A 25,845-nucleotide genomic window follows, 5' to 3' on the forward strand; every position below is an offset into this window, starting at 1 on the left:
TAAAATATTGCATTTTATTCACTTCTTAAGTCGGACTGCCTCCTTTGAAATACATAATACTATATAGCGCTTTTACACATATAGAATGCACCAGTTGCAAATAATAAGTTTCCGATCAATTTCCTGCAGCTTTCATTTTCCCATCATGCGGCGCGACGCTTTGTCCCGCCAGCTATTGTGGCCCAAAATTGAAATGGAGCGAAAACTGAAAGGGCCGGCATAATGGACGATGATATCGGGGATTGTGTCTGAAGCCGGGCTTATTATTCCTATGTAGATTGGAATTCCGTCAGACGGGGTGGTAATTCAATTTGCATGTAGGCCATCGATATTGCGGCGAAAAGAGGTGCACGCGCGGATCAAAGCAAACTTTAATTACTAGCCGGCTACCAACGCATCATCCACCTTGCGACGTGTGTAATGAAGATCAGAGGACTTTGAAAGCTTTGCCAGCTCCCTCGGGGAACTAGCTCAATGGCTTTCGGCAGATTAGCGCAGATGGGGAGCCGGACGTTTTCTCTTTTATGGGGAAAATTTGGCTCTAAGGACGTAATGAAGCGAGTTTTTCAGAAAGCTTTTTATAAGCAAAAACCGAATTTTCACTTTGTCCCTCTGGTTTTTCTCTTTTTTTCAACAGTTTTCAAAAATCACTCTTTAATTTAAGTCCAGTAACTTACAACCGAGACGCAAATTGAATATAAAATGCAAAACTTTCGACTAAAAACTGCTGCATGTAAAAATTTTCTTTCTATCATAATTTCAGTTATGTATTTGTGCCTTACATTGTAAATAGTTTCCAAACCAATGCCAATATTTGCACGTTACAACTTAAAAAATCAGTCTAGTTGTGATGATTTCTAAAACCAGATGAAAATTTTATCCCCGTTAGTATTTGCCCCGGTGGGCGATCATTTTATTCTGTTTGCTAGTTTCATATTTGTGTTTTTCTTTTATCGCAAATTTATAGATTGATGTCGACAATTTTTTATTGAACAGGTAAATCAAACAAGACCAGTTTTTATGTTTCATCAACATCGACGAATGAAAATAGTGTTTATATTGTTTTTGTAAGCGTGATCAAAGGTATTAATATGGATGCTGATAATAGGCAGAGAACCCCTACCCTACAGTCGACAAATAAACACAATCAATTGGAGCCAATTTACATAGGAAATATCTGCAGGCCTCAATCCAGGACCTCTTTCGCTAAATCGACTCTGGAACGGAAGCACAAAGCCCTCTAATTACCGAGAACTCGAGCCGAGCGCATAGTTTGTTGTTTTGCTCCCCAGCAACAAAGCGACGCTCCGTTCGCTGTGGTAATTGTTTATTTGCAGGTAGAGAGTGCAGCGGTGGTGGCGGCGAGCGCATTTACGACCGTAGCCACCGCGTGTTGCAGACCAAACGTGGAACTTAGCACACAAATACATAAATAAACAAGCTCAAAGTCGACGTTTCAAAGCATGATCAACTTTTCAATTATGTGTTTTCCGATCGATACTGCCAATGATTGGAACTTGAAAGGAATTCACAGCTTCATTATTTTATCGTCAATTCAAACTAGAAATCTGTTGAATCTTAATTGAAATTTTTTTGTTGATGAATGTGTTTTCCAGTGAATGGTAAAAATCCTAATTTATATACAATTTTATATTTTCACATAAATTAACTATGGTCCACAAAATGCGAGTTGGTTGATTCAACCTTAGGCTCACAGCAAAATCCAATCTCCTTTCCTGTGTTTCTAAATTCGCTCAGTAACCGTTGGTCTAATTTAGGTTTCGCAGGTTCAGGGGTCAACGTGTGTTTACAGAGCTGATCAGCTTGCGTTAAAGGTGATAGCTCCATAAACGCGGGGGTCGTGTGGTCGGCTACTTTATCAATCAACCCACAATCGAGATAAATCGGCCATATCATTGCCGTTTTCAATTTGTCTCGCGGAAAGAGCGTCTAGCTGCTGCTTTTTACGGCATCTCCCACTTGCCCCTGCTGATCTATGAGGAACAGTTCCGGGGTCAGAGGCTGCAAAGTTGGCCGAATTTTTCGCTCTTCTCCCTGCCGCTGACAGCCCAGCAGCTTTTTGCCCATCCAGTATCGGCCGATATTGGCTTTATGAAATGAAATCACGTCTCTCAACTTTTTTTCCAACTCGATCCGACCCAACGAGTTTTTTCAGCACAGCGCAGCTAGATTTAGCGAGCAATTTGTAGCATTTCATCAAATTATTCTAGCTGAAGTCTGTACCGAACCGCGAAATTGGATTAAAATGGTACTTCTCGGACGTGATGATGGATTTTTGCATTTGACGATCGTTCCAACTGGAAGCAATTCGGCACTTCTGTTCATTTGAATTATATTTTTTATCTGACGTCGTCATATCTGGTGAAACAGTTTTCGGGGCTTTTCTACATTATTCGCTGTGCATTAATGTTCTACACCGCAATCTGAAATATACTAGTTTCAATTGAGCTTGGACTATATGTACAATATTAAATGCCCACTCAATTTATTTAAAATTTCTAGTCTGGTTTCTAACAGCTGGCTGGAGCTAGCAAACATTTAATCCATTTGTTAAAACGTCCTTTATAAATTACTGTCCCTAAATACATCATGTATTTCCTTAAATAGAACTTTAACTCTTGAACATTTTAGTTTTAAGCCTGTTAATCTGCTCCCAATTTCATCTCAAACCATTTGTACATTTAGCAGTTCATGTTAAATAAAAACATTATAGGAATAGGAAAAATTGCGTCAATCCATCGCTATGGCGACTGCGGTGGTGTCCTGCTGGCATTAAAATTGGACTGGATTTTTCCTGGTCATCCGTCACAGACGTAATTGAACTTTCCAGCAGCGCGTCAAGTCTAGACGAATATCAAACAGCGAAAATCACGGCTGACCTCTGAAAAGCGAGGTTATCAGTCGCGCAATCTCACTCATTCGGGTGATGGATGTGGGCGAATATTTGTGCTGATATTTATTGAAAAAGTGTGCTTAGAGCGCGCAACAGGGTCATTGCGAAAGCCACATGCATGAACCAAGGGCCAAGTATTACATGACAAGCTCTGTGATTTATGGTTGACGTATTGACAAATAAACGCGCAGCAAACATTCGCCTCGCAACACCGCGCGACCCTATGAAAGTCTCATCTGCGCCCTTTTTACTCAAAGCTTTGCTTGGACAAAAAGCGGATGTCTCTTTACAGGAAATGAAAACCTCACGTCAGTATCAATTTGAGCCTATACACAAGGGTTTAATTTGTGTTGAATGTTTTCAGTAAGGAATATTCAGTTTCCAGTACTATTTTTCATAAAATTTTAATTTATTGACGAAGGAGTGTTTTCAATGGCACCCTTTCATCACATATAAAAGTGGTTAGTTCCAGGACGCAATTATTCTATCACAGGGTCCACTCAAATAGTTTATTCTTGCATGTAAAAGCAATTCACTCAAACGAAGAGACGCGCAATTATTGCTTGCGCAGGCCGTGTTGCAAGCCATTCATTACTATTGACATATTCTGCTGAACTATGAATGGACCTTTCATTGCTCCCATACGCAAAAACCCGAGCAACATTTTTTGCAATAAGAAATAAAATAATGATGTGAGTTGGTTATTTTTTTGTGTATTGAACAAAAATCAGGTCCTCAATTTCTGGCGAATCGTCTTTCTTAAGACAAACTATATATGTGCAGTATATAGGCAGATTTTATGTATTATTCACCTTAGAAAATAACATTCTTATCCGTATAATAAACAGGATATTAAAACTATGAACGAGGAAAAGTTTCTATATTTGTTATTGCTCATCTCCTGTCAAAGTGAAGCTGGTTTATTATCAAAACACCATTTACGACACTTGTTTGCAAAAGAACATATTGCGCAAAGTTTCTAACTGGGTTCTGTCTTCAACTCTTCAAATGCATTAGCCCGTTGCATCTTAGCCCCTTTTTGCTCGTCTCGTGACAAGACAAGGAAAGTGCAGTGCGATAAATTGACCGGTGCGCAGTTCTCTCGCTCCACAATGCAAGGAATGCTAGCCTTAATGATCGCACGAGCACGAGGTTCCAATTGCAACAGCTGCCGAGGAGAATGCTGCGCGTCCGTCCGATTGCATTTCATTTATCCCTTCGTCCGTCCGCCAGCCCGCTCGCCCATCCGTCCGTCCCATTCTGAAATAGCAAGGAGCGAAAGCAGAAAATGCCACGATGGCGAATTCCGTGCGAGCAGGAATTCTATCCCGGACCCCGGAGGCCGGGCTGGCGCAGCATCGCATTCTATTGTCTGTTTGTTCACCGTTATTGTTGCAAACGGCGGAGAATTACGCTGCCAGCTGCTAATGGCCGACAAATGCAATCTCTTTCGCTGAATTCCGCATCCCGGCTGGCGTAATCAGGCCAATTTATTTGAAATTGTCGCCCAGCAGGCACGTGTCTCGCGCGAGTGACGCTTTGCACGGTTTTTGTTATGTGGAAAATTCGTGATTTTTTCCTATAATACCTACTTTTGCAAATATTAGATTTTTCCTTTATGAAAATTCGATTGATTTTAGAAATTTCTCATCAACTAGACAGTTAAAATTTTAAATCAGAGGCAATTAATCTGTCACAGATATAAAATTTCAATTCTCAGTCAGTTTTAGCAAGGCAAAATCTTTCTTTAATGATATTCCTGATTGAATTTGCAGTTATTTCAACATTTTAACTAATTGTATTCTGATCTAAATCACTTTTAAGCTTTATAGATGCAGAAACATGTTGGCGCATGAAAAGTATTTTTGAATAGCATAATTTAAATCGCATTATGAGAGTAACTCCCTGTTATTTAATGCGAATTGTAAAATGCTATTTGCGCCCACAATGGACATGACTAAAGTACACTTTAGCATGTTGAACGACCGATTATACTTTACTATTGAAAACAATTGATTCTACCTGCACCCCTCGAAACAATCATAATCCTTGACTTTTAAAATTAACCATTCGCACATGTAATTTTAACGTTTTTGTTTAAAACACGCAACACTCGCGAATCATACCAATAGCGGAATAGAGTTAATCCAATAATGTGTGTAGATTGGAGCTCCTCTAATAATAGTGGGAAAACGATGCTGCGTGGAAAGAGACGGGCAAGAGTAATTACGAGGCATCCGCAAAATCCGCGCGTAATCACAGGATACGCAGTAGATAAACCAGCCTATTTGTTTAGCATCAATTTCGCTCTCGCGGATTACACACGCGCGAAACGCAGCCGTATAAACAAACACTCGCTCGCGAATTAATTCGCCTAAAGCAAAATTTTCCCGTCTCTGCATGTGCGTCAGTTTCAAATATTTGAGCCGCCTGCAAAAATTGAGAGGGAATATGTAAATCGTAGACAAATATGTGTCTGCCGTGAATTTGCATACGAAATGTATGCAAATGACTTTCTCTTTGCGGATCACATGTTCGCCAATCTGTGTATAAAAGCAGAGGGAAAAATCAGCACATCACTTGGCACACAATATTTTCTCCGGTTCGAGTTCGATTTCCACTCTTGCCGTCACGTGCATAACGTTTCTCAGTCAACCGAATGAAATCAAACAAGCCTGAGATGCTGCTGCCAAATTACAATTTCAGATTTCGGAGAGTGGGCGAATATGTGATTCTCTCGTTTGCGAGCTCTCTCGTATTTCTTCTCCTGAGGATTGGTGGGGATCGTGTTCCTTTCAAGGAGCTTATTTTACTCTGCCTTCCTTATAATACATTTAAGTGGTGCCAAAGCCTCTTTTTAAAATCGTTTAACAAACCTCGAATTGTGATCAATCCATCCTCAGAGATTTTGAAGACTGCTCCACTTTCAATGAAATTGGCAAGAATTAATGAACGAGCCCCATAGTTGCAAATATTGAAATTTAGCTATTTTTTAACTTGAACTATAGAACTGGTGTTGTTGGCATTTTTAATCAACTTTTGAATGCCAGTATTCTGACAAAATCGAATGAAATAAAAGAGTTGAACTTCCCCCTTGTTAAGTTTTGATATTTGACATTAAACACGAGTAAAAAAATTATTAAATTCCCTCAATACACCTTCATTAACACATCCTCTATTTGATTTTCCCCTGTGGGGAAATTTTGCAAACGAGAGTGGTGTTTTTGCGAGATAAAATGTTGTGCAAACTTTTTCGTGGCGTGGCACCGATATTACAAAGTTGACCTCAACTCAGTCAGCAGCTCCCACGAAATCAAAACCCGCATTTTTCATCCAAAAGCACTCTGGCGCACAGCAATCGCGTCTCGTTAAAACATCAACTAGGTTAACGAGCAAAAAGTTTCAGCAGAGAGATTTGCAGTCGGAAAGTCAACGAAGAGCACAGCCAAAGAAAGAAAGAGTGTACAAAAAGTGGCGCAGGAAGTGTCGCGCCACTCGGCGAATTTGCAGCAGCATTTCCCGCGGGCCTTGCCGCGCTGAGCCGATGCGTTTTTGCTTTCTGCCGTTTGGCTTGAGGAATATAGACTTAATTCAATCAACTCGACTGCTATAAAGTTTTACGGTTGAGACTTAATTGATATGTATTTTTTATGAGTAAAAAAGTTTTATTCGTCTCAAACCAGAGATTTTTTCACCAAATAGTTGTAGATCTTATACAAGAGTTAAAATTTTTGTTTGGCTGATACTTTATATCAACGATTTCAAGTCACAGCATTTCAATCAGGGGCTCAAGAGGGTTATATTATGGCTAAATTTGCCTCTCCTTCCGATTCGCCTGCTGGTTCCCATTTCAAGCACAAATTTTATTAAAATTCGCAATATCACAGCCGCGTAAACGAAAATTTAATTTCTTTGTAAGTTTTGTAGCATCAAATGAGAATAATGTCATATTTTTTGTCCCTGTCCGAGGACCGGGAAAGGCGCGCACTGAGGTAGAATTTGAATGCTGAAACCTGTGTCCCAATAACACTGCGAACTCACCAGGCAGCTTAGGGACGCAGCCCACTGAAGGGCCAGTTGCCTCTGCACCGAGGACTTTTTGAAACGCTACCCATTCGTCCCGTGATGCCAAATCACGCATGCTGGAAAGGTGCAAACCAGCAAGTAGCGAAAATATATTGCAAAATGCAAATAAATATTATCAAAATGAGTTATAGGGAAGCAGGAGCATTAGTTTCAAAATTAAGTTTATTATGGGCTGACAGGGCATTAAGATGGAGACGTAAGTTGTATTTTGTAATTTTATAATAATTCCTTGGCGTGCATTAAATTTCATTTTTATAAACAAAAATTACAATTAATTGTATTTGGCTCATTTTGCTGATTTGTGTAACATCCACACATTTTTAAAACAAACTATTTATACAATTACAATCATTCAAAAAGTTTAATCGACAAAATCCTCTGTCAACTGTAAATTTGTATTGTGCTTCCATCTTGAGGCCTGTTAAATCAATTGCGTCTTAGATAAAGATCTCCTTGGATGCTAACTGAAAATGAAATAAAAGAGACTAAAATCCGAAAGCCCAGCATTATCTTTGAGCTGAGGCGTGAGTGTGTGTTATGGCATCGTCGACGCAGCTATTACGGTAACTCAAACACAAATCAAATCGGCAGGCACTTTTACGTGACTTAAATGCGAAAATTGCGCTGGCTGACTCGTGCGCTCGCGGGGCCCCGAAAATAAAATCAAATTTGCAGCGCCATCACATGCACACACCGCGCCGCACTCTCTTTCTCTTTTATTGATACTCTCCTGCTCGAGCGAAACACACACCACGCCTTGCTTGATTAATGCGCAATGCGTGGCGCTCTATATTGGCCAGCCGGTGAAAAATAACCGGACGCAGCCGCAATGCTAATTTCTAAGACTGTTCATTGAAATCCGCGACGGACGATTTGTCTGCTGATCTTCCGCGGCTGCTTTTCTCCGGATCGGCCGCGTTTTGAATCGCTAAATGGTCATTACGTGACTCTTCCTCGTTGCAAGGTGAAAAATGGTCGATAAAACTCTCTAGCTTTTACTCCCCACAAGCAAAAATATGGAGCTTTGTGACCTTGTGACCTTCTCAGATTTTTAAAAATTAAATATTTTGAATAATTTAAAAGTTTGTTCTTAAATTTCCGAACAGGGAAAATTTGATTATATCAATTTTAGCAACATTTTCTTACTTCAATTATTCTCCAATTTTTTTTTGTCCTAGCAAATTTCAATAATGTACAAGTGACTAATTCCGAATTATTTGATTGGTAGTATAAATCGACTTAATGTTGTTTATTTTTAGATTTATTTGAACAAAAACCAAAGAAAATATTTTATAGCTGTCAAAAATTCACGATGGCTAAATATTTACTACGTTTTCCGTTTCACACAGACTGAATTTTGCATGAAGTTCAAAATATTATTGGAAAAGTCAAAAGACCGAAGTTTGCGCTTTTGATTAAAATTAAGCTCAAATCGGGAAAAAACAGCTGCCTGCAGAGGTTGGTAAGTATCTACTCAGCCACGTTGGGGCGATTCTGCGAACATACTCGCTTCTCGGAAATTCTGCCAACCGTGTTTTTATTTCTCTTCCGTGAACACCTTTCTGCAATATTTTTGTGCTGTTTGACACCACGGGTAAAAGGAAAACGCACCATTCAAAGAGCACTTTTGCACAACTTTTTGAATGCGAGCTGCGTTCCATTGAAATTTTGTTGCTCTTTTTATTTGTGCTTTTCTGCGTTATATTGAAGAATATTTTTTATTTGAAATTTCCACCATCCTTGATAGTTATTCTGCTAATAATGCAGTAATGTTTCAGCAAAATTGAAAGCGTGAATCGCAATGAACTCATGCTTTTGTTAATAACAGCATTTAAGTGGATTGAGAAACTTCATCCAGCAGTAAATTAATTTTTTTTAATTATTTTGTTTCCGTTTATTACGTTAGAAGGGGTTTAAATTAAAGCATGAATTGCAGGCAGCAAAAAGTTATTTTTATCTTCCCAACACTGCTTGAATATTCAAACATGTGGACATCGACATATGCGAGCTTGGAATTATTCAGTAGTATGTTTATTAATTTTCACTTAGCAATGAGGTCGGCGATCTCGAAATAAGTGGAGTTATGCAACCGGCTGGACCCGAGTGCGCTGCTCGCTGCATATATGTACTCTCCAACTTCCAGCGGGCCCAGCGGGCGAACAATAAGGTGCGAGCAACTTTTCCATCAGCCATCAACTGCGCAATGTAAAACGAGCTGGTGAATTGCACATCCGTCTAACAGCAGTCTGCCCCACTTTTCCACGTGTGCAAGCAGCTCTGTGAGTCTGTGGCGAATATTTTCCTCCCTCGTCCGTGTATTGAAATAGATGGTGCTGATTTTTCCGCAAACTCGCTGGCTGCATAGCAATCAGGTGGTGCTTCGTGCGTCCTAATAGTGAATTGTCGACTCTTCAGTCCTAATACTGCCGTCAACAAAGAATGTGCGATTGGTCGCCCGCAGCTCTCGCTCTTTTCGGACGATGTGCGACCGTGCATAACTATCAGGATTTTGTAATTTTGCACGGTTGGATATTCAGAGACTAAAATTCTACAGCTCAGATTCGTTTCAACTCGAACTTGCCGTTGAACACAAATGATTCAATTTTGCTTTTTTTCAAAAGTGACCAATCACAAATTTCAAATATTTAAAGCATGGATTTTACGTTTGGGCTCAATTTTAATCCGCTGAAAATTTTGTTTATTAAGGATATTTTTTAAATGCATTTTCATATTGAAATTTGGTCATTTGGTGATTAAAAGGGATCAAAAATAAACTAAATTTAAAAAAATCACACATAAATTTGTATATATTTATGAGCTTTTATTTATATTTCTGGAACGTTTTTTAACAGTAAATACCATTTTGAGGCTTTGATATTTTTACTAGCCTTCTTTAAACGATTTTTTGCTAGCTCATGCACCGTATACTGTCGCAGTACATCATCTTCCAATTTAAAAATCAAATATAAATAAGAAGTTTCCAAAAAGTTTCATTTCTGCAAATAAATTCAAGATGGCGAGAAGCATATCAAAAATGCAGAGCAAACAAAAGTTTTCAAGTGTTCACAAACACGTAGAAAGTTTTAAAAATTAAGCATCTCAAAAGCCAGTGCAGTTTTCTGGAGAATAAAGGCAGAAATGTGAGAGGCGGCTGGTCGATTTTCTCACGCAGAAGAGCAAGAAGTGTAATTTGGCTTTAAAATTCTTTGGGCGACTTGGAATTAGTTTTGCCTACTAATTTGACGGGTCGCGAGACTCGGGGGCCATCAGCAGGCGGCGGCGCGCGCGTGTGTGTGTTTGTACGTTTTCGCCAGAAGCATAGCTCCCCTTTGGCGAGAGCACGCAAACATTTGCTAAATTTTCTCATGACACCATTAAGCAAAGTTTCGCCGCGCGCCAGCTTTGATCACTCGCCGAGAATGGGCCGAGAGGGAATCTGGCTGGCGCATGTTTACAGCCACAATTGGAATTACTTGCGTGCACATGTGCCTTTGTCTGTGAAACGTGAATTCCGCAAACGAAATGATCAACCAGCAGCCGCTGTGTTCGATTGCAGAAGCAGACCCGCGCAAATTTGGCAGGCAGTGTTTGCACTGCCCACCGTTCAGGGAGTTGAAATTAATTTTCAGCCTGTGTGAATTGAACGCCGAGCCGTTTGCTTTTAATCGGGAATCCGGTTCGGACTGGAGCTTCAATCTGTAAAGCGATCAATGCTTTCCCGAGGGATGGGAAAAGTGGAAAAATTATATATCTCTGCTTTGGAACTCGACTCTTGGCATAGAAAGAAATTGATAACTCTACAGATAAATAATACTTAACTAACTTCTGCTGATTCAAGCACTGGCCAAAATTCCCCATAAAATCCATCAAAAATTATGGCTGTAAGTATTTAACTTTTTTATTTGGTTTTTCAAACAAATATAGTCGTTTTAGGCAATTTAGATTGGTTATTGGACGTTTGTAAGTAAATCCATTTAAAATTCCACTCATAGCTTTAAAAGGCAATTATTTGGTAAATTTTTTTACAAAATTTTAGGAGTTTAAAGGAACATAAATCATGTACTGTCGGCAGTTTTTCAAATATGACACCGTTTGTCCGCGTATTACAACAACTATAATATTATATCTCATGAGGTTATCCTGCAGAACTTGCCATACGCTTAAATTACATTAAATCTATGCAACAGGCAATCTCTTTTTATCGAGAAGTGCACATAGACTTTGCAGCCATTTTTATTTTTTTATATACCTCAGTCCTCAAGCACAATCATTCTTACTATTATTTGATATGAGGGATTTTCTGCATTCCTCTTTGTCAGTATTTCTGCACTTTGTAAAAATATTTGAGTGATTTTCTTCTCTCTGGGACAAAGCATCTGTTCGGAACAGAAAAGAAAAGTTAGAACCAAATGTTGAAATGTGGAATAAGCCGCACCTGGTGACGGTGCCGATAATTGAGATCGAGCACCGGATTGAAGACACGCCACTTGCGCACCAAATGCGAATTAATCAGGCAGATCCATTAGAGAGCGCGGCTGGCTCTGCAGTGAGACGCGGACGGGGTAATTAGGCATTATTGCGAGCGAGTGGCCGCAATCCGTGTCCGCAAGGCGAACAAACGTAGAGCAGTAATCCGTCATTTCGTGTGTGCGTGCGTGTTGGGACAAAGCGACAATGGAGAGTGTCCAACCCAAGGGTCATCAGTACTTGACAAATGAAGTGCCGTGCGCAGTGTGTGTGCGTGTGTGTGTGTGTGTACCTGCTGCTAATGTCGGTACAAAGGTTTGCCTACGCAAGCAGCAGTAATAATGGAAACGCAGTCGTTGCTCTCCCGCCGCTGCCTAATGTTTTTCGCTGGACACGAGAAAGAAAGAAAGAATTGCTGCCAGCTGCTACCGGCATAATATTCGTTCTGCTGCCTTTGTTTGCTCTGCCGCTCGCAGCAAAGGTTTTTCGCGAGAGCACTTTGTTTTGAATGAGGAAGACCTTTTTCATAAAAATCCCTGCCAGCCATTAACGGATAATGGGTGCCGCACAATTTTCTCGAAACAGTGGGCTCTGTTAAAATGGAAGGAGGAAAATATTTTTATTGCGTTATCTATAGCCCAGCTTATGCGCACAAACCTCTAAATTGAGCTTAAAAATGCAAGAGGGCTAAATTACATTTAATCTTATGCTTGCTTATAATCATAAATGATGTTTTATGATAAAACTCATTTTTGTTTGATATTTATTGACCTTTTCTAAAAAAGAGGAATAAATCATGATTTTTCATTTTGCTTAATTAATTTGAAAGAAAATACTATATTTAGAGCAAATGTACCCATTCATGTTATGTGAATTTTTTCATTCTACCGTAAATCAGTGAAAATGTTTTTAATTTTAACATAAATGTGTCATTGCTGGGTGACTGTTCACCAGAGTCGAAAACAATTAAATGGTGGAAATGATTATAAAATATTTTTCCTCTTCAGAAATTTCATTTTATTGCTGCTAGAAGGGGCCGATTTGTTTTTCTTTCGCTTCCATGATCATCAGAGAAATTTGCAAACTCCAATTTCCTTTCAAAGCAGGAGAAAGGAAATTAAATAAATCTAATTTCACGCTCAGCGAGGCCGACGGCAATACAAAATCCGCACACTGCAGATTTTGATTAGAGAGAATCCAGCGAGGCAGCGTGGGCGGGCGAATTAAAATGCAGAGCCTGACGATAAAAGCCATTCACTTGTAGCGGGGTGGCTCATTTTGTGTGCGAATTCCTGCAGAACAATAGCACGTCGAGGCAGACAGGCCAGGTCTCTTCTTTCTCTCCATTCTCCACGCCGGCACTAATAAGAAGATTTAACGGTGCTGCCCAAGACAAAGAATGCGCTCTATTAGTCTCGCCCTCTTGATTGCCACCCAACCAACTCGCTTACTCAGCGGCACCGATTTCAATTTTCAGAGACAAATTTTTTGTAAGAGGATTATAATTATAAGCATTTTATTAAAAAAAAGTTCTATACAGAGTTTCCAAAGAGTTTATCTTGACCTTTCTTTGTACACGTTTTTTAATCAAATTGCTCAACATTTCGCTATAAAAAATTTAAAATAGGGCTCTACTGTGAAGCCGAAACTTGTCGTAATGCAAGATTAAAGAAGAGTTTTTAAAGCAATGAGGATGAAGTCTGTTTTAATTATATTCAGTAAGAACTAGCTTCAATTGTCAAAATTACACCTCAAATTTTAAATTTTCATCGTTAAATTTTGAAACAGAGTGGCACTTGTTTTGGTCGTTTCACGCACACCCAACAGATGAAACGCCGGAAATGCGAAGTATCAAAACAGGAAACGCGTGTGCTGCGAAACTCGATGTTCAAAAAAATAATATAGCATTCGAAGGTCCCAAATGAGGCCAATACTTTGGAGTAAATTATTGTACACGAATGTCATTTTGAACTATCTCACTAACAATAAAAATTTTGAAAAGGATTTGTATTCAAAGATTTGTACATCCCTCAATTTTAAAAACGAGCTTTAAGAGTAAGAATCGGCCACAGAACAGAGTTGTGCGAGTCTTGGGGTGTTTGGCCGACGCATGTTGCAGCCGGTGCCAACTTAGGAAAGGAACCAGGGCGGAGACAACAATGACGGTTGGGGCGAAAGTGGCCCAGGCGAATTTCGTCTGCGGCTGACAAGCGCAGCGGAGGCTCTCTCTGGACCTGATTGTGGGAAGAGAGCAAGTATCGCGCTGCAGCAGTAATCCCCCAAAGCTGAGGAGCTATAAAAAACTAGATACCGGTTTCTATCAACGCGTTACAGCCAGGAGGAGGGATAAGATCATAAAAACACGAGTTACAATTTGGACGGGCGAGTCGGAGGAAAACACATTTTTACTCTCGAGTAGAAACTTGGAGGGGGAGGAGAGGGAAAATAGAAAAAAATATATATGTATTTATCCGGGGACTGAAATGGACGGTGCTGGTAGCAATCCAGGACTTTTTGTGCGTCTGACACTAGTTTATGTGCTCTGAGGAGAACGCTATTTCGGGAAATTAATTATGTCCCCAAAGAGCCGGCTGATCGATTCGAGAGGGTTTTCTTTTTTTGCACCGCTTCACTGGAGCTGCCGCTCTCTTTATTTCAGGTTGAGCAATTTGTTTGGCTCAGGCGATGCAACACTCCCCAGCCGGGCTCCATTCTGAGAGCCTCTCGGACCCTCACTTCTTCCAATTATTGACTGCAGATTCAACAGATTTTAACATTTAGCTCTGTTAGCCGACACTCTCAACCCCCTCAACCGTTGATAAAATCAAATATATAGTGAACGTTTGGCAATTTAAATTGTGCATGTTTACAAAACACAGATGGTGTGATGGGATGGTTATGATATCATTTTACAATTAGTTTGATTCATAATTAAAGAGGGTCTTTACAAGACAAAGTAAAAAAGTGGAATTCTGGCTCTGGCAAGTGGTAGCTTGAATTTGAAGAATTTAGCAACACTTGATGCCTGCTGTGGAAAATACTCATAAAAAGACAGATTAACGATCAAAATCCAGGATGTTCACTTATAAATGGAGTAATTTTTAATATTTTTCTCCAAATTTTTGTTAAATTTGTAAAGATTTGTCCAACAGTGTGCGACTTGAGAGGGTAGTTCTTCTTTTGGTGTGAAACACAATTTTAGTAAGCAAATACTCGCCTCTCTGATGAATTCTTTGAGATTTTATTTTTTATCTGATAGGGTGGGGTGTGTAACTAGTATAGAAAATGTGATAGACGTATTTTAATCGTCTTCCCTTTACACATTGAATCGGAAATAATAAAAGTGCATACACTATACAAAACTCGAAATTATTTTAAGGGGGAAATGTTTTTTTTAACACTAAAAGCAATAAATTGTTGCCAAACTTTCGTGTCAGTTATTTTAAAGTTATTCATTGCAATGCGGGTCGGTATCCGTTGGCTACGAAAATATGTATAATGGTTGCAGCAGGCACGGCAGTCGATATTTTACAAGAAAGCGGCGAATTTGACGCAGAGAGAATGTGTGCAGGTGCAGCTGGCTGAGTGCCGGGTTTGGGTCGCGGCTCTCACCTGCATCGCAAAGCACTGCCAGCCACCCGTCCGGGCATATTTTTCGGTTCGCACCGCTCGCTCGGTGGGCGAAATATCGCTTTACAGGCTGACAAAGTCTGGCGCGCGCAGAGAATTTAGTGCGACGCCCGCTCGCCGAGTTATTATTATTTCGCAGGCTAAAATCAACACCTGCGACTCATTTCCACGGTGCGGCTCCATTTTCCGCGCGAGAGTAACAAACATATTTCACGAACCTGCTTTAAATTTTAAATGCGCGCGCGTCCCGACCCGATATAGTCACACACTTTCGCCGACGGTGCTGCGCCAAAATTAATAAATCACGCTGCGAAAGTGAGAGCGGCAAAAAAGCTCGCTTGTCATATAGCGAATTTCAATTTCTTCCCTCTTTGTGTGAGAGCAGATAGGGAAATCAAAGACGCAATATCTGGAGGAAATATATCCATTATTTCATGGCGATTGTAGAACGCAAAGCAAGAAAAACTTCCCGGAAAGAATCTCCCTCAATTCGCGAGTTTTACCCGCACATATTTCCTCACGTCTCAAAAATAGACATCAATAAACATGCAGCTTTTTAAAAGAACCTCCGTGTCTCGAAAATCATAAAAAGTGTATATTAAAAATGTTCCCAGTACGCAATATTAAAGTTTTTGCTTCTCTCCGACTTTTGATCTCGCGTGCTGAGCACACATTAGAAGATGTTTTCTCTGAAATCGACCGGCGGCGGACTCGAAATTTCGATAGCAGCTTCTCCGCACCGGAAAAGAAGAAAGACAAACTTTCGCAACTTTGAAGTGCGTGAGCATCGTTAGAAAACACGGCAAATTTGTTTGCCACGCTTAAAAAGCAAGCCAAAGTTTTCAGGCGTCCAAGAAGACGGCCACATGAAAGGAACTGGGCGGTCTGCTGGCCAGGCGCAAAGATTACAAAATACTCGGGCCGTGGATGCGAAAAGAAGTGCGCAAAAAGCACTCTCAGTGCCCATTTCCGCCCGCTCGTTCCACTATCAGCCGAAAGAGAGAGAGAGAAGGAGCATAATGTGGGGGAGAGAAGCCGGCGTCGGCAACTTTCGGTGCACGCCCGCCACGCGGGTTGCATGCTTGCCAGGAGGTCGCACGTCCGCGCCACCACTTCGATCCGGCTGGCCTTTGTGCGGCGGGTGGGCGGATCGGCGGTGGAGGCGACGAGACTCGCCGCCTGCGAAACAGATTGCGATCGGCCCGACGCTCACTTCCCCCTTTCGAACCATGATAAAAATTTAAATGAGACGAGTGATTAAATCATCTGATTATCTAAATGACCTTACGTAACATTTGTATCTCAAGATTCTTTTCCCCGCATACATTTTTTTCGCCCTAAAAACCCAACCCCAAGTTTGTTGGGCTTACAAACTTCATGATATCATATAATTCGTTGTATTTTTCAGATCTTGATCCAGAGAAAAAAATTAAAGAGAAAATTTCATTATTTATAGAAATTTAAACAGGAATTTTTTAATATTTATGTTTTCCATTTACTCACAATCTGGTTTTGAATCAACAATAGCGTCGAGCTGAGTTTGCATAGTTTTTCCAATCAAATTTTAACAAAAAGGAAAAGAAGAAATTGCGAAATCTCTTCAGCAATTTTCGAGCTTGGACGTCTTTTAAAGAACGCGCGAATTTCATTGTCTCCCATCTTACGATCAAAGAATAATAAATAGAAACCAAATAGGCCACTCTGGATAGAAAATTTGATTATTCTGTCTCCATAAAAACTTAATACGGTTTAGGCTATGCGATCAATTATATATAAATAAAAAAATTAAACCTGTTTTGAAGTCTTCCTATTTTACAGCCATCTCATTCGCTTATTTCTACCTTCCCTAAATATTTTATTATTGCATCGCTAACATTGCATAGCTTGTGATCAACTTATTAACAAAATCTTCCATGGTTATTGTTACAACATAGTTGTTGTCGCTAGATTTTTTCCTTCGCCTTAATTGTGTGACACTGCCCCAGGCGCCATTTGGTCGTTCGGCTAGCTGGCCACTCAAAATAGATGCACACACATTATATACTGCGTTACACTCAATTTTTTATCTCATCGCGGGTTACTCTCGATTCAGCAGGCGGTGAAAGCAGTTGCTGCCGTCGACGCTGTGTAAAAGGCCGGTTTTATTGGCGAATAAAGATAAAAATCCTAAAGCAGGCGAAATACCGCACACTCGGTTGGGACCCTATATTTTTTGATAACGAAAAGTTAACGCTGCTGAGAGCACGAATTTCGCCCTTCGGCGCAAAAAGTTGTCTTGCTGGGATATCAATGAAGTGCTTCAAGTGGCCGTTATCGATGAAATTTTCATTCAGGCAACTCCCATTCGGCAAATTTACCGCCACTCACACATCCTCGTGGGAATTCAATGTCTATAGATGCCTCATCGTCTCTATTGCAATGAGTTATTTCAAACCAAAAATTCATTAATAAATCATCAAAACTTTCATGCCGTGAAAAGATTTATCTTTACTTATTAATATACTTATTTAAGTCATATTTTAGTATGAGACAGATTTAGAGGAAAGCAGATTTCCGCAAGGAAAGTGCTGCTTTCAAGAAAATAGCAGGCTTTCATTGTTAGCAAGTAATGTAAAATAAAAAGAGTGCTTGTTTTTATTCCATTGGCCCATGTGCTTCCAAAATTATACCCTAAAGAGGCGCGTAAAACGTTATTCTCGTGCGCGCCGGAAAAACAATGTCGTAGATCTTCTTTTTCACGCTCTAACAAACAGTTTTTCACCCCTGTTGAAAAAGGCAGACGCGGAAAACAATCACCTGCGGTTTAAAAATCACGCCGATGCCGCGTTTTTGGCCACCTCCTATCGACGGGCGCTTTTGCCGCAGGAGCTACACGTGTAGGGTCATTTATTATATCGGAAAGTGGGTCTACGGCGGGCCGCTTGCCAGCCTACATGCACTTTTGGCAGAGAGGCCCGCCCCGAAAGTGGCTATCTTGGCTTGTGTGCCGACGGGGGCCAATATTATGACAGTGTGAAGTGCGAAAAAGAGGAAATGCACCAGCAGCTGCCACAGCCACCGCACTTTTGCATTTTCACAATAAATCTGGTCGATCGGCCGCCCGATTGCTACCTGAATAGCTGAATTAATTGATGGGTTTCGTGTAATATAGTGTCGTTTGTCGTCCACTACAATACCACCTCAAAACTTATACAAATCCTTGTTTACATTGCTTGGCTTATCATTTTCAGACTTGATTTGAATCATTACTGCAATTTTTAAGGCAGATTGGCTGTTAAGTTTGCGTTGTTTTTGAACGGTGACCACTGTCCTTCATATTAAAATTCTTAACTTATTTTATTTTGAGGAATTTTCCAAAAATAAGACGTAAACCGGTGGATAAACCTCGACGAGATGAGTTGAAAAGTTGTGAACAAATGGCGAAGAATTGGAAATTTTCGAGAAAGTATGAAATTTTGAATTTTTGCTGCAGTTTATTGTATGCTCTTTTGATTATCGCACTTAGCAGAATTTACAAGAATCAACATATCAATAGTTTTTGCAACGAAAAGTGCACTTTGGCCCTTCATTCTTCTGTATGGAGATAAGAGGAAAAACAATACAAAATCTTAGCTAGCTAGACCATCAGTGCATAGGAGATTAGAAAACGTGTTGATAAGCCAAACCAAAAATCGTTTGTAAAGTCGAATGACAAGAGGATAATGAGATATTCACAGGTGCTCTCATCTATTTCCCTTTTGGTGCCAGTCTGCTCGGGCGTTATTCATTATTAAAGAGCGTCATGCAAATTTATTGCTCGCGCCACGCTCTCCCGTGTTAAATGTAAGCTCGAAATTGGATTTGAAAATTTAATAAGAGACGATGAGGCAAAAGCATGGAATTAAATTCACCGTCATCAATAGCACACGCTGATTTAGTAATTTTATTAAGGAGTATGCGCTTCTCTCCTGTCTTCTCCTTGGTTCTCTCTCTCTCTCCCTCTCTCTTTCTGATGATTTAAACCACGCTGCTGACGTGGATGTTGTGCAGTCACCGCGGAGGTCTGATAAAATAATCCTTTCCGTTGTACACTGTCAATTGGTTCTAATTAATGATGCCTGTGAACGCTGCGCTTGTCGTCTTTGCTGAAATGAGGCGATTGACTTTCAGTGGTAGAGGATACGATAGTTTATTTTCAAAAGCCTTAAAATAGATTTTTCATAGCTAATTAATTGTAAAGTTTTACACTAAAATTTATTCATGAAGACAATCAATCAATTTATATACTTTTTTAGTAAATTAATAAATCTACAAAAGTAAAAATTTGAGGTGATTAATGTAATTGAACAAGTGGTAGAGCCAATTCATCAGAAGACATTGCTAAGAACAGCTTAAAAATATTTAAAATTTATTTCGTGGATATCAAACTACTGCAAAAGCGTTTTTCGTTCAAAAGGTTCGTATCCTGGGTTATTCTCATGAGCACTGACGATACGTAAAACTGCCGAGAAGTCGAGCTGCGTTGATGAAGGTGGGTGGATCAAACGAAATCCTGTTTTTTCCTGCACACGACGCTCTATATTCGCAGCTCTTGGCTTTCTCTTTCTGGAGTTTGGCATTCAAACACCCACGCTTTCGTAGCAGGGGAGAAGCACGTCTCATTTCTTTGATTTAAAACTTCCAGCTCAGCCTCCGTGAAATTTGAATAAATTTAGCCACGTGTGGCTGTGCGCGGCAAGATTCGGCTGCTGATTCGAGATAAAACAACGCATCACCCTCGGCGTGTTTTGGCCTAAATGAAATTCGCCAGCTTGCTTTCTCTCTTCGTCGCCTCGTTTTCCAGCCCAAATGCACGCGCTCATAACAAACGAGAGAGAGACTCGCCGGGCACCTCCGGGTGAAAAGGAGTGAGTGACACTGTACACAGCCACGGGCAGCGAAAAGGTAGGGCGTCTCAAAAGGAAGTGGCGAAAAGCTCTCGCACGGTACACCTTTTTGGGCCAATTGGATGAAACGCAGCTTTTAAGAATTTTTACGAAAACACTTTCGTTTATTACATTTTTCCAGTCGCTTAGCATGCCCACGTGCAGCAAATTTTCCTTTGCGATCGTATTACGTAGGCTAGGGTATTTTGAATGACGCTTTACCAAATGGGTGTTAAATTTTTTCACTTCAAATCTCATAGAATATAGGATTTTTTGTAATTTATTTTTTTTACAATTCTGGTAAATTTATGACAAATTATTTGAAAGTGTCTTGACGAATCTAACTGGCGCAAAAACAAAATCATTTTTCATTAGGAAACCTTAATTCTTTCAAACCAAGCCAACCCCTTTTTAAATTATTGTTTCGTTTTGGTTTATGATAATGTCATCAACAAATAAATAAATTGGGTCTAAATTTCAATTAAAAGGTGAGCAATCAGCATGTCTGTGTTTCATTAATTTTATTTACCAAGACCATCTTTATTTGTGTTCATCGTCAAATGTCCAACTAGGCAAACTGCTCCATAAAATATTTACTATTAGAACAATATTCACAGCTATGGGCTGATCGGAAATGTCACAATCATACGGTTCAGCGCCACGTGACAACCAAGTTAAATTATTTTTTAGAACAGGAAAGCAAGCAGCTCCCTCACAGGATGCATGTGTATGTGCTCTACGCGCTATCGATGGGAAAACCTGCATCTCATTTTTGGTTGCAGTGTGAGTTGTGGCAAGCGTAACAGAATAATGTTTATGTGTATATCCGATGCTCCAAAATAATTAAAACATAATTTTTGTTAGAGGATACAAACAACCACATCAATGTTTGTAGGTCACATGATTATTAATGATTATAATATGTTATCTTGTTTTGCTACTTTTTTACTAGAAGATATTTTCAATCATCACTTTAGTTTTAATCGCCGTAGTAGGATTAGGAAGTAGCTACGGTAAGTACATAATATTATCAAAATTATTGCTGCCCATTTTCAGCTACTTATAGTTTCATTTAATTTCAATTGACCAGTTGCATAAACCCTTAGTGTTTGAAGCGGCCAATAGATGGCGCAACCACAGACTTTCTTAAAAAATTTGTTTTAAGCGGTTTTAAGGCATTTCCGCTGCGATTTCAGACTCAATCTAGCTATTTAGCATTATTCAAGATTAATTTGCTTTTTTTGACGTGCTGATAACCAAAATAGGTTCAGCCATTCGCCGTAGAAACGTTGGAAAAGGTTTTTTTATTTCAAAAAACAGTTTTTCACGATTCTACGGCGATTGGCTGAACTGATTTTGGTTTTCAGCACGTTAAATATCATATTAATTGAAGAATGCACAGTAGCTAGATTGAGTCTGAAATCGCAGCGGAAGTGCCTTAAAATCGAAAGTCTACGGTGGTGCCATCTGTTGGCGGCTTCGAACACTTAGGGTTTATGCAACTGGTGAATTAATCAATTTAAAATTTATATCTATATTATTTTAGGGAGAACCGCTGAAGTAGTGCTTAAGCAAACAGCACAAAAAAATTTGGTCATCAAAGTTACGAAAATCCGAAGGGAAAAAATTATAAAATGTTGTGGTACAAAGAGCTGTTTATCTGGACGAAAGAGAACGACTAACTCAACAGCTACCCAGGCAACAGTAGCAAGCACAACTGCGTAAAAGAATGATTAACAAAAATTAAAATAAATATTTAATGCGTTTTTCAGAAAAGCGACGGAGATGGCTACGGCTGAGCAGGTTCCTGTGACAACTCAAGCAGAAACAACTCTGGACCTAACAACTTCAGAGGCTACCACTGTTAGTCTGACGACAACAACATTGGAGCCAGAAACAACAACTTCAACCCTGGAGACAACAACTGCAACCCCAGAGGTAGCAACAACAGCAATGACGACGACTATAGAAACAACAACCACAACCACAACACCAGAGACCACAACCACTACTCCGGAGACAACAACCACTACACCAGAGACAACAACCTCGACAACCACGTCAACGTCCACATCCACATCAACTTCTACGTCAACTACAACAACTACTACTACAACCACAACTACCACCACAACCACAACTACAACAACAACCACAACCACAACTACAACAACAACACCTTGCCCAAGTACGAAAATCAACAGTTAAATTTATCAGTGGATATTAATTTTCAAGTTATCTTCACTACAGACACATTCAACGTGTCAAGAGTTTTTGTACGGGCAATTAATAGTATGGTATTTATGATTTTTACTGTTAATTATTTTATTCTCATCAGACCACCTGGGAAAGTGCAAGATTAGACTGCAACAGAATGGCTATGGATCTGCTCGTTTTGGAGACGAGACAAGAAGAGACGTGCTTCTTTCAATATCTACAAACTTTGGGTTTCCTAAATCAATTTTACAATTTTTCACTTGGTAAAAATGAAAAATCTTGAGTAAAGGTAGATCGGGAGACACATTTTGGATAGGAATGAATTCAGTGGGAAAACCGTCGTTTACTTGGGTTAACAATGCCGCATTTAATTTTACGTCGTGGAATACCGGTTTCCCAACGAGCAATCCAAAAGATTATTGCGTCACTATCACGTATGTGTGTGTTCATTAATTTTTAAGACTTACTTAATGTTACTTTAGAAATGGTAAATGGAGCAACCAGAGGTGCATCAATATCAACTACTTTGCTTGCGAAAAGTCATCAACTATTACTACTTCCTCTAAAGGGTGTCCTGCAAGTAATTTAAATAGCTCTTCATTAAGCTTCACTTTCTAATAAAAATTGAAAGCATCCTCACTGTATGTTCTTACAAGAGACCAGGTAAAATTTGTTCAAAGTGGTACATGGTTAAAATTTCAAAACTAGAAATCATGGGATGGAGCTCGCGCTGCTTGCGCACAATCTGGAAACGGCGATCTTGTTACCTCCGAAACTCCAGAGGAAGATGAGTGCGTCAGAACGATGATTAGGCAGGATGGTTTGTTTTAACACACTACAGCAGTAGAAATTTAATATTTCCCCGAATGATTTCTTAAAAATAGGACTTGAGAGTAGCTACGTGTGGATGTCTCTGAATTGCATAAACGAAACCTTTTACGATCACTGGGTGACAGGTGCAAACACAAGTTATAGATCTTGGAAACCGGGAGAGCCAAAGGAATATCCAGCAGAAAGATGTGCCATTTATTGGTAATGGATCTCTTTTTATAAAAAAATTTGTGACTCTTATTTTGTCTTTATGCATGCAACAGGCAAAATGGCTGGTTCGATTTGCCTTGTTCAAGTCCAACTTATTACGTTTGCGAAGCGACTCTGCTCTGATTATTTTTTGGTTTTTAATGTTACACAAAATAATATAATTTCAAAATCAGCAAAAACCGCAAAAACAACTAAGTTCAACCAGAACGAAATACTAATTGTTTATTTTTGTCTGTGAAATATTAAATTAGTAAAAGAGTAGCAATGCAATGTAAATCTACTCAATTTATTGACAAAACAAATTTAATTAACAGGATGAATTTACAAAAACATTGTACGACACATCAACAGCTTCAATACTGAAAACTAAATAACAATGAATGATCTAAATTGAAAGTGCATAGACTAATCTATCATTTATTCTCTATACCCTTACTCAAAGTGGAGTGCATTCAATATTTAACATTTTAAGTAAATATTTTATTAATAGCAGCAGTAGTAAACCAAGAAAGCCTCTCAATTAAACGGCAAGTTAGCGTCGAGTTCTTGTCCTTACGATGCCGTGAGTTTTTTTTAATCTCTTCAGGTAAAGTTTAAAAAAATACTTAAAAATAACGTGACTTTTTGTAAAAGACTTTGCTTGATAGAGTAATATTTTAAAATAAAATTTAAAAAAATCTTTATTTTAATCACATTGTACCATTATCATTCCAAAGTATCATATACTCAAACCGCAATAAAAGAAGCTCACATCCACTAAACCTTTTATAAGCACCTAAATATAACAATCCGCCGTGACAGGAGCGATGGAGTAATCCAAGTGGCGAACACCATTTCGGTGCACTACGCACTTTCCACGCAGTTTCCACCACAAAGTTTGTGGTGCACTTTCCCTCTGGCCACGGATTCTTGCCTGCCTTTCAAACCCCTTTCGCCCACGCATACAGAGCAACTATTGCGAACAAGATCCGCCTCGTCAAACTGAACTTTGCGTGCACTTTGAATTTCCACAAATTATTTGCTTCGCTTTGTGAAAGACTGAGTGACAGTTGGGACACGGACGCGATGCTTTCTCAATCCAACTGCCGATCGATTTCGAATTTTATTCACGTCATGCTTCTGGACAAGCGTGTGTTTCCCTGCTGCGGCACATGCTCTCATCAAATTGCTGTTCTCTGCGTTCCTTTCTCTTTCGGTTTCCAGAAATGATATAAAAACCCTCTCTTTCTCTCGGGCAAAACTTTTCTTCGGTCGCAAAACAATGTGTTCCGTTTCTTGCTTACAAAGTTTCACATAAGCTATAGCAAGTACACATCGATAATTTCAAGTGAACTCCTCAAGAAGCAATTAACTGGCAAACTCTGAGAACAACGACGAAATATTATTGTCAAATTATCCTATTCACTCATGCGTAAATGTGCACTTGCTCGGCGCTGGAAGTAATTTCGGCTTGGTAGAAAATAAGCAAGTGAGTGCAAAACTTGGTAATGAGAGACTTGAGGCGCGCAAAATTTTGATCCACTCGACGAGCAGCTGGATGTAATTAGCTTGGCACGTGTGTGCGCATTTCACTTTGTTTCTAGTTTGCAAAGCTGTAACATTTTGGCATGCTTCTATTTTTGGGAACTTATTGCGGCAAGAGTCGGAACTCACCAATTTGGTTACAGCATTCTATTTGGCATTTTTTTGCACGTTCCAAGTAGAAAATATGTTACTGTACTATAGGAATATTTGAATATAAAATTAGGATATTTTAGAGCATTTTGTTACCCACTTGTATTTTAGTGACCTTATCCGAAACTAATGGCTTCCATTTACCGTTTGGAAAATCATTCTGCCATTAAGCAACGTAAATTTTGATGCAATTAAATTTTATTCCAGCTGAAATAGTAATCAGAGGAAATTGATTGGAAAAAACAAATTTGGAGACAAAAATCTGCTGCTAAAGTGTTTCGTAAGTGCGTGAGTAAATACAGGCAGGGACAAAAGCAATTAGAGAGCAGGCGCTGCTAAAAGCAATTCGAGATCAAATCGGCGTCAACAGCCTCTCACCTGTCGCAATATTGTGCGTAAATCGAGCGGACGAGGTGGAATTTTCAATTTCCTAACTTATTTCATCAGTGCGCACTCGGGTTTTACGGGCAAAAGCACCTGTACCGCGTTCGTTCCTCGTGCTAAAGCTGCGCACACTTGAATACATCTGGCGTTTCCACAGCACCGAGTATTAGGGTCAGGTACGGACTGGAAATCCAAATCTGAACCTACCTAATTCTCGTGTCTTAAATAATGGCCATTCCATTTAGTTTAAAATAAATTTGGTAAATAAATGTTGAATTAAAAATCAATATTCTAATTTAATCCTTCTTTAGTAAAAAACCCTGAACCGTTATTGAAATGGGCCCCTATCGTTTTTATATTTTTATAAGGATTTTAAAAATAATACAATACTTATAAACAACCATTATAAGTTTATAGGATATTAAACGTATTCAGAGCAGCCAAACGATTTTTTTGATTTATTATTGCTTTTTGGTGCGGTTATTTGTCAAAGTGACAGTTTTAAGAATAATTCCAAATTTTATCTTC

The 25,845-nt window shown here is 39.4% G+C and overlaps 1 protein-coding gene across 1 annotated transcript; it reads left to right on the forward strand.

Annotated features, from left to right (window-relative positions):
- Positions 1-20,776: 20,776 nt before the first annotated feature.
- On the forward strand, positions 20,777-23,660 carry LOC135948197 (macrophage mannose receptor 1-like). Its single transcript, XM_065497337.1, has 12 exons — positions 20,777-20,892; positions 20,954-21,014; positions 21,548-21,722; positions 21,774-22,189; positions 22,252-22,277; positions 22,340-22,448; positions 22,508-22,652; positions 22,701-22,798; positions 22,850-22,881; positions 22,927-23,038; positions 23,103-23,250; positions 23,313-23,660. Exons 1-12 carry the CDS (start codon positions 20,887-20,889, stop codon positions 23,380-23,382), a joined length of 1,398 nt encoding a protein of 465 aa, XP_065353409.1. The 5' UTR covers positions 20,777-20,886; the 3' UTR covers positions 23,383-23,660.
- Positions 23,661-25,845: the final 2,185 nt, after the last annotated feature.

Source organism: Cloeon dipterum, chromosome 1 (assembly GCF_949628265.1).
Source record: "Cloeon dipterum chromosome 1, ieCloDipt1.1, whole genome shotgun sequence".
NCBI lineage: Eukaryota > Metazoa > Arthropoda > Insecta > Ephemeroptera > Baetidae > Cloeon > Cloeon dipterum.